The sequence below is a fragment of the Scyliorhinus canicula genome, chromosome 21 (assembly GCF_902713615.1).
Source record: "Scyliorhinus canicula chromosome 21, sScyCan1.1, whole genome shotgun sequence".
Lineage (NCBI taxonomy): Eukaryota > Metazoa > Chordata > Chondrichthyes > Carcharhiniformes > Scyliorhinidae > Scyliorhinus > Scyliorhinus canicula.
In genome coordinates this window covers 48993721-49009640 of record NC_052166.1, presented here as the reverse complement: position 1 = coordinate 49009640, position 15920 = coordinate 48993721, and the positions used below count along the sequence as shown (strand labels likewise).

The window sequence follows — 15920 nt, the reverse complement described above, 5'->3', positions numbered from 1 at the left end:
AGGAGGGGGAGGGGAGGAGGGGGAGGGGAGGAGGGGGAGGGGAGGAGGGGGAGGGGAGGGGAGGGGGGAAGGGGAGGAGGGGGGAGGGGAGGAGGGGGAGGGGGGAGGATGGGGAGGGGGGAAGAGTGGGGGGGGGGAAGAGTGGGGGGAGAAGAGTGGGGGGGGGGGAGAGGGGAAGAGATCTCCCTGTCGCCATCACTTCCCTGTCGCCATCACTTCCCTGTCGCCATCACTTCCCTGTCGCCATCACTTCCCTGTCGCCATCACTTCCCTGTCGTCATCACTTCCCTGTCGCCATCACGTCCCTGTCGCCATCACTTCCCTGTAGCTTGTATCCCTCCGCAATCCTGTGCCTTGGTGGGTGCATTACAGTAGTCGGCCCCTCCCCAGTCTCCTCTGATTGGCTGGCAGCTTGGTAGCGAGACTTCCGCTCATGGGATACTTGATTATGGGAAAAGCCTGCCACTGCCCAATTAAGTGCCTCATTGGTACTTAATGCAGTGGGTCCTGCTGAAAAGAGGCTATGCAGGGCTTTCAACAGCTCCAGCCAATGGGTTAAACACTCATCGCCTGCATTAAATTTCACCCACTGCGTGAGAAACAGTGAATTTCTCTGGAATGGCCACTTTATGACCAGAGGGTAGACTCACCAACCAATTAAGAATGTTGGTTGGGTTCTGGAATCTGAAAGACCAATCAGAAACAACTTGAAAGAGGAGTAGCCTGCAATGGACACATTAAGATGGGGAGGCCTGCCCTCCAACTTCTTAAATTGAAATTTAAAAATAGTTTTGCAGACAGACAACCACTGGAGCAGAGGAAGGGAAGAGTACAGTGAACCTCTACAGGGTGCCTTATGGCTGTTGCAGCACCCAAGCAAGTAGGAAAGATCTATATAGGACTGCCTGGAGTTTTACGGCCAATCTCAGTTGGCCTCCTTTAAATGGCCCAAATGAGCCACATGGCTACCAGCCACGTGCAGGAGTGTAGCCCTACTGCCCCACATCCCACCGTTGTGCAAATAGCCCGGAGGAAGGTTGAAGGCAGAGAACTGGAAGCTGGGGCAGGGGCAATTTTTAACCTGTTCATAACCCTGCTCAGTATGGTTAACTGTAAAGTATAAAATATGGCAGAAATGGCATGAAAAGCACGGATCAAACAGTAAATATCTGCTTATATTATTATGCAGTTACAGCATGACTAAAGATGACAACTAGTTCCACAAGTCATCGGTGAGAAAAGCACTTTATTAGGAAAAAGTCTGTCCAATTGAACAGCTCTTTCAAAGAGCTGGCACAGGCATGATAGGCAAAGAGGTCTCCATCTATACTGTGCGATTCTATGATTCATTTTAACTGCATGAGACAGATGGGCACATTAGATGCAGGGATTGTTGGCCTACATAAAGGAAATCTCAGCTTAAACAGCTGAACAATTATGTACATAGATATAAATATATATATTTTTAAACTTCAGTTCTTATCTTGTATAAAGGCAGAGATTTCTTGATATGCGGCATAGACCTGCTGCATGAATCCCACAAGTAAAAAAATCAACTGGACAAAAATTAGATCATATTGCTGCTTGACATAGCAACACATTTCCACATGGTGAAAATTTAATTCAGGAGCTTTGGGAATGGTCAATTCATTGCATAACATCATGATTCTTTGTGCTTCATAAATATTTAGTTATTGATGGAATATTGAATTAATCTCAGTAATTTGCAAGTATATTGTGTAATTACTTTTACATTAAACAAATATTTTCAGTCAATTATTTTTTAAATCCTCTAAGTTTACATTTTTTGTTAACTGCAGTCTATTTTTTTTCATCTAGTCAACAGTGATACCAAGCGAACTTGATTCAACAAATAGCAACTCAACCATCAATTTTATAGACTGTGAAGAGATTTCCTCCAATAGGAAACATCAGCCAATACAACTAATCCATTTCTAAAGCAGTTTTGCCTGTCAATTTTCCAATGTTTTAACTTAAGAGCTGGTATTTTCCTTTGGCCTAAATTCAGAAATTGCAAGATGTCCCAGCTCACCTGTGATACTGTGATGCTGCACTTCTTTGCCAGCTCTTCTTTGGCTTCTTCACTGGGATAGGGATTGCTGAGGTGCGAGTAAAAATACTCATTCAAGACTTCTGTTGCTTGTTTGCTGAAATTGCGTCGTTTTCGTCTAAAACATGAAAGGTGATTTTTTAAAAAACGAATTTGACATTAAACCAGTGTTTGTCCATTGTTAATCTGACTTATTTTTCATATTAATTTTTTAAAAATAAAAAAATAAAAATTAATGACTTAATTTTAAATAAATTCCCATTTCTGCTTTAATATCATACATACAGATTCAACACCTATTTTGAAATTATTTCCAACAATTTTTAAACCTACATTTTTAACTAAAAAGCTGAAAGTCCATTGATGTAAAAATAACACCAATCAACTAGTATGTGAACAATCAATGACCAATACAATAGCACAGGATAGAACCATTAAACTGCATGTAGGCATGTCAGAAAGTAACTGAAAACACATCAGGAAGTTTTCCCAAAAATGGCAATGTGTTAGGTTCTGCTGAAAACTGCTGTTTCTCTTCAGAACTACAGCCAAGTTTTCAGACCAGATTTTTCTCAGTGCACTAAAAATCTGGGGGCGTGGTTTTCACCGTCACTCTGGTGGGGTGGGGCCTGATTGGGGCGCCATCTTTAAAGGGCACCCCGATCCGCGTTTTAAATGAGTTTCCCCAACCGGGGCGAACAGGCCTGCTAATCCCACCCATATCAGATACTCAAAGACAACCATATAGTTGACACTTCTTTAAATTCTGCAAGCTGCATACCTTTATGAAGTGTAAACAGAGGCTTTCAGTCTCGCACTCGTATCATGCTAAAAATATACCCATATCAACAGCTTTTCTGTGGGCCTCTTGACTTGACTATGACCCAAGAGGCAATGTGCCGGTGGATACACTTGCTCTTGTGCCCTTCAGAATTGCTTTTTTTTTGTGCCTCAGGAGAGAATGGATGGAGGGTGCCTGTGCTTTGTGCAACAATATAGAAAACTGCATCATTCCCGCAGTGCACTGCCCTTTTGTCTCTCTGCTATGTTACAATGAATTCTCATTCCAGCACAGCACATAGAATCTCCCTGGGGTAACATTCATCTCTCTATTGGGCGACCACTCTTATTGCCTTGTTTATGCTCTCTCCCCTTTGAATAAATCATTTTAAAAATGCACATCTGCTCAATTTAACTTGTATAAAGTTATCCAAATTCTCTAAAGACACATTCTAACTGTTTTTAATTATAATAATTTACCACACCTGCTGACGACCTGGCTGCCAGTGAACTTCAGTTTCTTTCAGTCTCGAACAGTCTACAGGTGCAAGGTGTGCTACATTAAGGTAATCTGTACGCATAAAAACCCAGCAGAGATCTTGATCTGCTGTGTGGCAAATGCAGGTGTTTGTAATGGTGACTATAACATTACAGTTGTGTTTGGTTTACAGTACAATCAACTTCGAACAGAACAACACAGTCTGGCCTGTAAACTCACCACTGCAGCCTTAGTTCATAGGAAACGTGGTAACAAGAAATAAAATTGTCTCTCTGCGAGTCATGTCACAAGGTCTGAAATTTGATTTAATATGCACACACAGCAGATGAAGAAGACTATTTTTATTTAAAGTCAATATATTAAACTGTAAACTGAGTGAAGCAAGTACAAAAGCACCAGGTTTTGTTCTTGTCCATTTTATATATAAAAATGCAATTCTCTTTTCCTTCTCTTCATCTCTTGTTGCAAACAAGGCCATCACTGAAATTCAGTCCAAATATATTGAGAATGAAAAGAAAAACGTTGAAATATTAGAGATGAACTTTTTTACTATTATATTGAACTAATTATTCAGAGACATCAAGCAAGGTTAAAATTAAACTACTGCCCATAATTAGAAAAGCTTTTCTGATCGAGACATGGGAAGAGTGAAATTTAAAGGGGAAAAGTATATGATCAACAAACAGAAAATAGGTTGGACCAAGGGGCGCCAGCCACCTTATGAGCTACATGCTTCTGTTCTGTGGTTGTATACTGATGTACAAAATATTATAATGTCACATTTATATTCAATTGGAATAATTTTATTAACCATAGCTGTATGTAATTCTACTATCTCATTGGCAGAGGTTGGGGGCTTTTAAAAATCCAATTCTTGGCTGAGTGGCATGCTCAGCCATCAATTTTAATTATGCACTGAAGGCCAGCTCGGGGCCTGATTTGAGTGACGATTATGAGGAAGGTTCTAAATTCGGTTCAGATATTTCTAATCAATTGGAGAAGGAAACTGGTCTGCGGGTTATTCAGGTTCAGCGGTTTGCCTTCTGCAAATAACTGCTTACTCTTCTTCTGCACTTTCATTGTTAGAGGAAGTACATGTGAACTGTGGGCATGAAGTGAGAAAGAGGTCCATGTTTGTTTTGAGTATCAGCTTGGCTTACTGGTTGTATTCTCACTATGGAGTTGAAAGATTGTGGGGTCAATTCCCACTCCAGGACTTCAGCACATACGTTTGGCAGGTACTCTGTTCAGTACTAAGTCAAATAATGCCATCTTCCTGTTCAAGTGAATACAAAATATTCCCACCAAACGTTTTTCCAAAGTGCATGGGAGTTGTTCTGCTATCCTGGATAATGGCTCTCAACCAATAACAACACAAAGTATTAGCTAGTTATTCATCTCATTTATGTTTATGTGACATTACTGTGCATAATATGGCTGTCACATTTACTGACAAAAACATCATGGGCTATACTTCAAAAGTAATTAATTGGGTGTTTAGAATTTTGGCATGTCCTGACGGCATGAAAAGTGCCATATGAGTACGTGTTTTAATCTTTGACCAGTTGGGATTCTCCCATCTGGGACTAGATTCCGTGACGGGGGTAGGAATGTGGCATGCGGGAAACCATGCCACATCTTCCGGCCCTGAACTCATTCATTATAGACACGGGGGTTTAACGCCATACTCCGTGGTGGAGCGGGCATGATAGTGTTAGTCCTGGCATCATATCTGTATGCCATTTTGAAAAGGCGCCCAACATCACAGACTCCAAAGAAAAAAGATGGACCTTCTGGAAAAGATGGGTCTTCAGGAACACTCTGAGGCTGGAAGATGGAGCTCCTCAATGAGACTGAATCTGGAGGATCCACCTGTAGATGCACCTCTCACCCACTGCTGTGATGTTCTGGGGTCCAGGGATGCTGACGGCCTCCATCCCGATCTCCAGACATTGTTCAGATGAGTCCCGACTTCTGCAAGCCTCGTTGTTCTGGACCAGCATGTTTTCCTACTGGCGCCATGGAAAATCGGGAGTGGGAGCAGAAATATTGGACCTTCATCTGTATCCCACAGGATTCAAAATAGTCTCACGCTGGCCTAACCCTAACCCAATTCGCCAATGTGGGCACCAGCGGATGATCCCACGGGACATTCACGTCGATGTGAATCCGATTTTTGGACTCCCGGTAATATTTAAAACTGTCCTTTTGACAGTATGTAACTTACTTTTTATGATTCCATCTTTGGCCACATCTGAACTGAAATATATACCCTCAAGTAGAAAGTCCCTTTTTCTGATCAACTAAGACACTTGCCACTTCTCTATATGGCCATTGCTATTTTTGAGATTTTATAGCAATGGGCAGGTGGTTTTTCATTTCTTCTTTCCCTCCTTTATTCAAAGAAAATTATTTTAATATATTCTTTTAAACTAAACAATGTAAACACTACTGCTGCATGTTTTCCAAAAAATGCCCCAAAGTTCTTGCACACAGGAAATAATTTCCTGAAAAACCATTTAAACAGAACATAAGTGCTCAGCTATAAAAATACAAGAAATATTTAGAAGGTAACATATTCATAATAAACACATTCTAGTGTTTAGATTCCATAATGATTTAGTCTGAAAAGTTGTAATAGTGCTGTGTTTTGCTTTGAAACACAGCCATTATGCATTGTGCAAAGCTAGCATAATTTGGAAATTGCAATTTTACTGTTTAATGCTTTATTTATGCTGTAACTCCTGGTTTCAGACTATTGGCTTTAATATCAGTTCCTATTTACACTGCCTGGCTGGAACTCCAATTCTCCTGCCCAGGAGAGAACTCAGTCCATGCTTGGTTACACGTCTGCACCAAGCTCCTCTCCAAGGAGTTAAAATTTAAATGTTTAGAGAGTGCAGATGCAAGTGTCTGCACTCTTGTGAACATTTAAATTAACTGCAGATCGTTTATGAAGTGCCCCAGAGATCCAAGAACTCCCCAGGGGACTTTTCAAACCTACTCTGGCACCAGACTGGAATTTCAAGGCATGCACCCTAAAATATAGACCTGAAATCAAGTTCACCGCAGAAGTAATATAAACATAAGAATTCATCTCAATTGTATAAACAATCTTTAAAAAAGCCATAAAAGTACACTTAAGAAATGTAAACTTAAATTCGTTTGTGAATTGTTTAGATTGCTGTCAACCTTTGTGTAATCAGGCCACCTGGCTAACTGATGCCTGAAATTTCACTATTTCTGTTGCCACAAATTTGGCTCATCAATATGACAATTACTAATTCTTTCTCACATATTTGTGAAGTAATAAAGCTGAATTTTAAAATGTTCAGCATTCAAATTGTTAGTATTTACCAAGATCTGCAAGGCTTGAAAGAATAAATTGTAATGCAACGTCTTCTTCACAGATTAACATTTTAAGTCACTGCACAATTTCCACAGCTATTTACTTTGCTCCAGTAATACAAAAACTAATACAAAAAGAAGAAAGTATTGAAAATTGGTAGATCAGGAGTGTTTTCCAAGAATATTCCTCACTCTTAACTTGTCAACAATATCCCTCACTTTTTAAACGCACTGGCTTATCTTCCATTTCCAGCTGCATTTTTCAGAAGGAACCAGGAACAGAAAATTGAATACCAAGTTTAGTGACGTTAGAGTAGAGCATTTTTAAGTTACTTCTGGAAAAACATGTTGCTTCAGAAACAATAGGACCAATAAATGCGGTTCGGAAATTGAAGAGCGCACTGCAAGAGTGCCAAGGTTGAAGGCATGCAATTTCAGCAGCTTGGGGGAAACTGCAGCTTATCCAAGACTGTAAATCAAACAAGCAGTCTTACAACAAATGGGCAGTGGATGGGGAGAAAACAGGTGGTGATATCGAACTGAGTGTCTCCAGTGTACACGTAGAACTTGACATCATGGGCGCGATCAAACAGCTTCGTCATGTCCAATTCAGTGACACAACTAGGCCGTTAAATCTCGCAGGAGCGTCACAACATTCGAAATGACGTCGCAATCTGGATCTCGCTCACTTAAATGTGCCATTAGACTCATTTAAATATGTCTGCGCCCTATTATCCCGAAGTCCAGGAACTAATGCCCGCGTCTGGGACTTTGTCATGGCGCCATTTAGCACTGGTCCATACAAACGTGGTCAGGCTCCAGGCTAGGTAGTAAACCTGGCACTCCCCCTGCTATCCAGGCAGCTGGTCACTGCCAGCCTGGCACCTTGGCAGAGCCACCCAGGTGCCCTGGCAGGGTGGCACTGCCAGGGTGACAGGCTGGCACTGCCAAGATGGCAGGTTTCCTGCACCAGGGATCGAGACCAGGGATTCTCTGCCTTTAAGCTGGGTTTGAGGACCCCCGAAGAGGTACGTTTTGGTGGCCCAGAGGCTGCGGTGGGTGGCTGAGAGTTTCGAGAGATTGGGGCAGCATTTAAAAATGGCGCCCCTATTTCTTCCTTCTCTGATGAGCGGGCATTCCTTGCTGAGGCCCAAAAAAACCAAAGTCCTGTTTTATAGCGGGGTCGGTTTCAACACTGCAGGCACTGAGAAATGAAAAATGAAATGAAAATCGCTTATTGTCACGAGTAGGCTTCAAATTAAGTTACTGTGAAAAGCCCCGAGTCGCCACATTCCGGTGCCTGTTCGGGGAGGCTGGTACGGGAATTGAACCGTGCTGCTGCCTGCCTTGGTCTGCTTTCAAAGCCAGCGATTTAGCCGTGCTTCACCAGCCCCTGGTTTAGAAACACTCTGGCATTCACTCCTAAAACGGGACTCTTTTTTCCTGTTAAATCACACCCCATGTCTCCAGATAATGTGGCCAACGGGAAGCATGTAGATGAGAAATAAATGGGAACAAGCAAAGATGATGGTGAGGGGACAAGAGAAACCACTGCAAGATTCTCTGACTAAGATTGGAAAGATAAGATTGGAAGTAGGTGAGTGCTGAACAACATGGGAGTAAAATGATGTGATTACTGCTGTCAACGGCAGTTGACAGATCTTGAAGGAGCAGGGAGTGAGTCACCATAGTCACTGAGTTTGTCACTTGTGACTTTTATTAGGGCATAAAATGTAGTGAGACATACACTTGAAATGGTCTCTAACATCCAGCAAGTTCAGTTGGAGGAGTCCCGTACCGACATCTGCAACACCATAGTGGATGCCTTTGCAGAACTTGGCCAATATATAGTGGGGATCCTATCTTAGAAGCTGTAAGGACTGCCTTAGCTTCTGACATGAACGATCAGGCTGTTGCGAAAGAGATTGGAGTACTCATGTGGGTAAGTGACTCCCTTCGTTTCCCCAATATTGGTGAGCAATTATACACAATAATTTCTCACTGCTTTACCATTATGTCAGTGTAGGTAAATTATCCTCTATCCATAAGACCATAAGACATAGGAGTGGAAGTAAGGCCATTCGGCCCATCGAGTCCACTCCACCATTCAATCATGGTTGATTTCAACTCCATTTACCCGCTCTCTCCCCATAGCCCTTAATTCCTCGAGAAATCAAGAATTTATCAATTTCTGTCTTAAAGACACTCAATGTCCCGGCCTCCACCGCCCTCTGTGGCAATGAATTCCACAGACCTACCACTCTCTGGCTGAAGAAATTTCTCCTCATCTCTGTTCTAAAATGACTCCCTTTTATTCTAAGGCTGTGCCCCCGCGTCCTAGTCTCCCCTGCTAATGGAAACAACTTCCCTACGTCCATCCTATCCAAGCCATTCATTATCTTGTACGTTTCTATTAGATCTCCCCTCAACCTCCGAAACTCCAATGAATATAATCCCACGATCCTCAGACGTTCATCGTATGTTAGGCCTACCATTCCTGGGATCATCCGTGTGAATCTCCGCTGGACCCGCTCCAGTGCCAGTATGTCCTTCCTGAGGTATGGGGTCCAGTGACTGGTACAAGTGGCATGGCAAAAATAAACCCATAATTTGCAGCGTACAAGTCGTTGTCCGAATGCAGCAAGACCTGGGCAATATTCAGACTTAAGTTGACAAGTGGCAAGTAACATTCAGGCCACACAAGTGCCAGGCAATGACCATCTATAACAAGAGCGAATTTAACCATCGCCCCTTGATATTCAATAACAATACCACTGCTGAATTCCCCAATATCAACATCCTGGGATTTACCATTGACCAGAAAATTAACTGGACTAGCCATATAAATACCGTAGCTCCAAGTTCAGAGGCTGGAAAACCTTTGACAAGTAACTCACCTCTTGATTCCCCAAAACTTGCCACCATCTACAAGGCACAAGTCAGGAGTGTGATCAAATACTCTCCATTGGCCTCGATGAGTGAAGTGCCAAAAACACTCAAAGAAGCTTGATACCATCCAGTACAAAGCAGCCCATTTGTTTAGCACCCTATCCATAAACATTCGCTCTCTCTACCACTGACGCAGTGGCAGCATTGTGTGCCATCTTCAAGATGCTCTGCAGGAACTCACTAAGGCTCCTTGCAAACTCATGGCCACTACCATCTAGAGGAACAAAGGCAACAGACATGGGAACTCCACCACCTGGAAGTTCCTCTCCAAGATATTCACCACCCTTATTTGGAAATATAATGCCACTGTCGCTGGTTCAAAATCCTGGAATTCCTTCCCTAACAGCATTGTGGGTGTACCTACACCACATGGACAGTAGCTGTTCAAGAAGGCAGCTTACCAATGCCATCTAGGAATGGGCAATAAAATCTGGTCTAGCCAGCAAAGCCCACATCTCTTAAATTAATTTTTAAAAATAACTGAAAGGAAATGCCCTTGCAGCAGAATATGAGGTGAGGCCTAGAAATGGTTCACCTCAGGCTTTAAAAACCATGATGCAAGACCACCTTTGTCTCAAGACACATTTATGCTGCTCAGCTAACACATAGGAAGAGCATCAATTTAGCTTTAAGAGGTTATTTGAACAGTGAAAATGCATCACACACAAAGTATGAGTTTTCATAAAATTATGGTTGCACTAGTTGTTAGACATACAGGGATGGTTTTTGACAAATTTGACAAGATTGGTTGTGCCAATCAGAAGATATGATGTCCATGATCCATGAATACAAAGCAGCGACTATGCTGCCTGTCCAACTTTGTATTCATAGAATTTACAGTGCAGAAGGAGGCCATTCAGCCCATCGAGCCTGCACCGGCTCCTGGCACCCTACCCAAGGTCAACAACTCCACCCTATCCCCATAACCCAGTAACCTCACCCAACACTAAGGGCAATTTTGGACACTACGGGCAATTTATCATCGCCAATCCACCTAACCTGCACATCTTTGGACTGTGGGAGGAAACCGGAGCACCCGGAGGAAACCCACGCACACACGGGGAGGATGTGCAGACTACGCACAGACAGTGACCCAAGCCGGAATCGAACCTGGGACCCTGGAGCTGTGAAGCGATTGTGCTATCCACAATGCTACCATGCTGCCCCCTTATGCCCTTGTTTCCTCTTATTCTCTCAGAAATTAATAAACAGTGACATTTCCACTGAAAACAAACTCAGGCTTTTTGTTAGAAATGGAGGAAGGAAAAGTGGGAACCCTACATGCAAAAGGTGTGGAAAAATAACAACGTATACTAATATAGCACCTTTAACTAATGAAACATTTTGATACACTCCACAGGAGCAGTATAAAGCGAAATATGATACGGAGTCACATAAAGAGATACAAAATTGGACGACCAAAGAAATAGATGTTACGGGATGTATTAATTGATGAAGGGAGGTAGAGGGGTGGAAAAGTATAGGGAGGAAATTCCAGAGCTTGGGGCCTAAGCAACTGAAGGCATGGTCACCAATAGTAGAGAAATTAAAATTGGGGGAGCACCAGAGCAGAAAACTGGAAGTTCACAAATATCTCAGGGAATTGGGAGCTGGAGAAAATCACAGAGATAGTGCCATGGAGGGCTTTGAAAATAAGAATGAGAATTTTAAAATAAAGATGTTACTTGACCAAGAGCCAATTAAGTCAGGAACCACAGGGTTGATAGGCAGACAGAGAGGGGGATGGGACTTGCTGTGAGTCAAGATACAGGCAGTATAGTTTTAGATGGTCTCAAATTTACCGAGGGTAAAATATGGAAGACCAGCGCAGAATGTGTTGGAATAGTTGAGTCCAGAGGTAACGAAGGCATGAATAGGGATTTCAGCAGCAGATTAGCAGAGGCAGGGGTGAAGTTGGGTGATGTTATGGAGATGGAAGTAGGAAATCCTAGTGAAGGCACAAAAATTAGGTTGGAAGCTCACATTGGGATCAAAAGTGACACCAAGGTTGTCAACAGAATGGCTTAATCTCAAACTGTTGCCTGTGAGAGGGATAGAGTCAGTATCTGGGGAACAGTGGCTTCAGTCTTCCCAATATTTAATTGGAGGAAATTTCTGCTCATCCAGTGCTAGGTGCTGAATAAGCAGTGTGATCATTTTATAACAGTGGAGGAACCAAGAGTGGCAGTGGTGGGGTAGAACTGGAAGCCATTAAAATACATCTGAAAGCTAACACTGTGCTTTCACATTATGCATTTGAGTGACAGAACGTAGTCGAAGAATACCAGGGGCCATGGATAGATCCTTGTGGGACACCAGATGTAATCGGGAGCAGAGAGAGAGAACCCATTGCAAGTGCTTCTATGGCTACAACTAAATAGAAAAGTAGAGAAACAGGTGAAAGCAGTCCCACTCAGCTAGAGAACCGTGGAGCAGTGTTGGAGGAGCATGCTGTGGTTAACCATGTCAAAGGCTGCAAACAGACTGAGAACGACAAGGAGGGAAAGTTTATCTTTGTCACAATCACATTGGATGTAATTTGCGACTTTGAAGAGAGCTGTTTCGGTACAGTGGCAGAGCGAATGCTGATTGGGGGGATGCAACCATGAAGTTCTGGGAAAGATGGAAACAGTTTGGGAGGGAACAACAGATTCAAGGACTTTGGAGAGGAAAGGGAGTTGGAGATGGGACTATAGTTTGCAAGGATGGTGAGGGCAAGGGTTGAATTTTTGAGGAGAGGGATGATGATGGCAGATTTAAAGGAGAATCGCACAACATCTGAAAAGAGGGCCTTTTACAATATCAGCTAACATGGGTGATCAGAACTTTCGTGAAAAGGAAAAAAAAATTAAAATCAACTGAAAAATAAATATTATTTTGAATTCTTTCATAACTTATCAGCTCTTTAAATCCATTTTAATGAGCATGATGTAAGTTCAGCATTAATGAGAAAATATAGGCCTATATGGGGTAATTTTAAAATAATATATTTTATTGGAGATATTTTCAAATATATACAGAAAAGAAACGGGCAACCAACAACCATACACAATTAACACTAGCTCCCCTTACCACCCTCTTTTTAACACCCAGCCCCCCCATACCAAAACAAAATACAAAGAACCACCCCCACCTCACCCGCTAATATGTTGGCACTCCTTAAATAAGTTAATGAACAGATTCCACCTCGTGGAGAGCCCCTGCTCCACCCCTCTTATGGCGAACAATTTTTTTACTAGATGGAGGAAATCTGGCAAGTCGAACACTCATACCGCATTTCCGGCAGCTCTGAATCCTGTCGGCACAGCAAGATCCATCACCGGGCTATCAGGGAGGCAAAGGCCATCACGTCAGTCTTTCTCTCCACCTGCACTCCCGGATTTGTCGACACCCCACATAACACCACTCACAGCTCGGCGCCACCTCGACTCGTAAAATCTTTGACATAACATTGGCAAACTCTTTCCAGAACCCCTTCAACCTCGGACATGCCTGAAACATGTGGACATGGTGCGCCGGTCCCCCTGGCAGCACTCACACCTATCTTCCACCTCTGTAAAAAAACGGTACTTCCTAGACCCCGTCATGTGAGCCCTATGCACCACCTTAAACTGTATGAGACTCAGTCTTGCACACGACTCGGATAGGATTTTCCTCCGCAGAGCCTCACTCTACCTCCCACTCACCATCACAAATCTACCCCAGGGTGCACCACGATGCTCCACATCACAAAGGACACCCTCTTATTAACCAGTACCCCCATCGTCTTCATATCCAGCTCCGAATGAAACACCTGCCCCACTCATTCCTTCCTCAGCCTCGTCTGATCCTCCACCTTCAAATGAGTCTCTTGCAAAAACACAAACGTCCGCCGTCAAACTTCTCAAATGCACGAACATGCACAACCTCTTAACTGGTCTATTCAATCCCCGAACATTCTATGAAATCCAGCAGCTCAAGGGGGTCCCAACCCTCCCCACTCCCCTCCCCTCTGCTCTGGTCAGCCATATTGCCACTCTCACCAGCTCCCCAGATCCACGCCCCTCTAGGGCCTCCCCAAGGTGCCTATCGCCATCACCTCTTAAGCAACTGCGACACACCAACTCCCTCCACCTCAGCAGCCCCCCGTCCCCCCATGCCTAACAAAGAAAGAGAGAACCATCACCCCCTCCAGAACAGATCTATCCCCCACCACTCCCATTAATTTGCCTATGCGATAGCATGGTGGCCACCACTCGAGACAACTCACTTCCTTCAAATCACCCCTCATCTCTCGTATCCACATTCTCACTTATACCCACAACCTAAATAATCCACATGATACAAAACATGATACCACATTCAACCTGGCCGGAAAGCGCCAGCACTCCCCACATTTGTATCTTCATAGTCCAAAATTTTTACACGTCCCCAAGTCCATGGTCTCGCAAAATCCTAATTGCTTCCTCTGGCGTGTCCATGTAGAACTCCTAACTGTGGTCTGACCCACAAACGGGCTGGGCACAGTACCCCAAACTATACTCTTTCCTTGAACAGGATCACTATGAGCCTGTTCAACCCAGCCCAGGAGTCCCGCACCCAGATCCTGGAAGACCCGAATCACAATTGTCTTCCCAGGTGCACTTCTTCATCTCCTTTGCCCACTGCAGAATCTTCTCCTTATCCAGATATCTGTGCAATCTTACCACCATCGGCCTCAGCTGCTCCTCCATCATCTGCCTCCTCCTCAGCGACTTGTGCCCTCAATCGACCTGGCTGAGGGGGTCAGTCAAAAACCCCCTCCCCAACAGCTTCCCAAGCATGCTCGCTACATATTTGTGGCCTGTGTTCCCTCAATGCCTTTGACCAGCTCCACAAATCGGAGATTCTGCCTCCTCGGCTGATTCTCCAAATTGTCCACTTTCTCCCTCAGCTTTCCTTGGGCCTCTGCCACCAACGTAATCGCTGTCTCCAATGAAGCCGGCCGGTTCTCATGGTCTGCCACCGACCGTTCCACTTTTTGGGGGAACGCACAATGTGCATCCAACCTCTGCTCCACTCTCTCGCTGGCTGCCCAAATATGGCTGCCCAAATTAGCCAGATACTCTGAGGCCTCCTGCCTTTGCTGCCAGAACTGGGCCGTCAAAAACTCCACCAACTGTTCCCTGGACCACTGAGCGGACAACGCCACATGCTCTCGCCATCTTTCCTCCTGTCGCACTTCGTGAAAGCTCCTGGTCTGACTGTTGCCCCGTTACAGTAGCATTCCTTGTTTGATAGGGCTGGGAATGCCCATCCGAAGGAGAATCCTTAGCTCTGTCTGTTCCTGTACTTGGTACCGTAAATGGGTAACAAGGACCAAACAATTCCGCCTCAAGCAGGAGTCACCAAATTTGCGATCACTCACTCCATGGCCCCCACAAGCAGTCCTATCAGGGTATTTTTAACCCAATTCATCGAGGGGGGAACCCCATGGGATGGGATGGAATATCATCAATTAAATGAACAAAGAGTAAAATTGGCTGGGATGAGCAAACAGTGTTGCACTTAATTCTGTCAGTCACCCCACCAGTGGGTTAGGCTAAACTGTCAGAATTATGACACTATATAATTTCCACTTCATGTAAACACTTTCATTGCTGGTTTGAAATATTGATGAAAAATTGGGAAGGTGCAAAATTGGGCAAAAAATTTGCATTATCGATCCCTGCTCCATTTACAGAATACCCATTGAAAGTCGCATGGTAAAGATAGGAAAATTCAGGTGACAGAGACCAATTCCTAAAAACTACAGTTTTATACATAACCTAAGGGATAACTGCAATACCACTTTTTTAAAAAATCTTTTTACCATGAATAACTTGCTACCAAAATTGTATACTTCAAAACTATGTGCCCATGATTTTGTTTATTAATTGTGGACATAAACAGGTATTCTTCAAAATTTCGTTAAAAAAGGATTTTCAGTCTCAAATAACAGGAAATTGATACCAAATATCCACACGGAACACAGAACTGCTATTGATTCAGTCCTTCTTTAGCCATTTTCTCATTTGGTGGTCCCTGTTTTCTGGGTTGTGGCAGAGTGACCGAAACATGTTACACTCCAGCACTTGAGTATCAAAATGGAAACTGAATTCTGTATAGATTGTCTCTCCATTGCAATCTCAAAGGTCTGCACATGTAACACTGGCTGTGAGTTTTGGACAGCGTGCAATGTGAATGTGTCGGCATAACAGTAGCATTAACACATGTTCATCATGTATATCATAAGGGATTCACAAGCCACAATGC

At 43.5% G+C, this 15920-nt stretch overlaps 1 protein-coding gene across 4 annotated transcripts in view; it reads right to left on the bottom strand.

The window, feature by feature from the left end:
* The window catches only part of LOC119955835 (pre-B-cell leukemia transcription factor 3), a 246352-nt gene that overhangs the window by 32891 nt on the left and 197541 nt on the right, over positions 1 to 15920 (bottom strand). For all 4 annotated transcript variants that reach the window (XR_005458537.1, XM_038782431.1, XM_038782430.1 and 1 more), the window contains exon 5: positions 2054 to 2189. Coding sequence is in view for 3 of the 4 variants with exons in the window: in XM_038782431.1 (XP_038638359.1) it covers positions 2054 to 2189 (136 nt within the window). In the remaining variant the exon portion in view is untranslated. The remainder of the gene's footprint in view (positions 1 to 2053; positions 2190 to 15920) is intronic.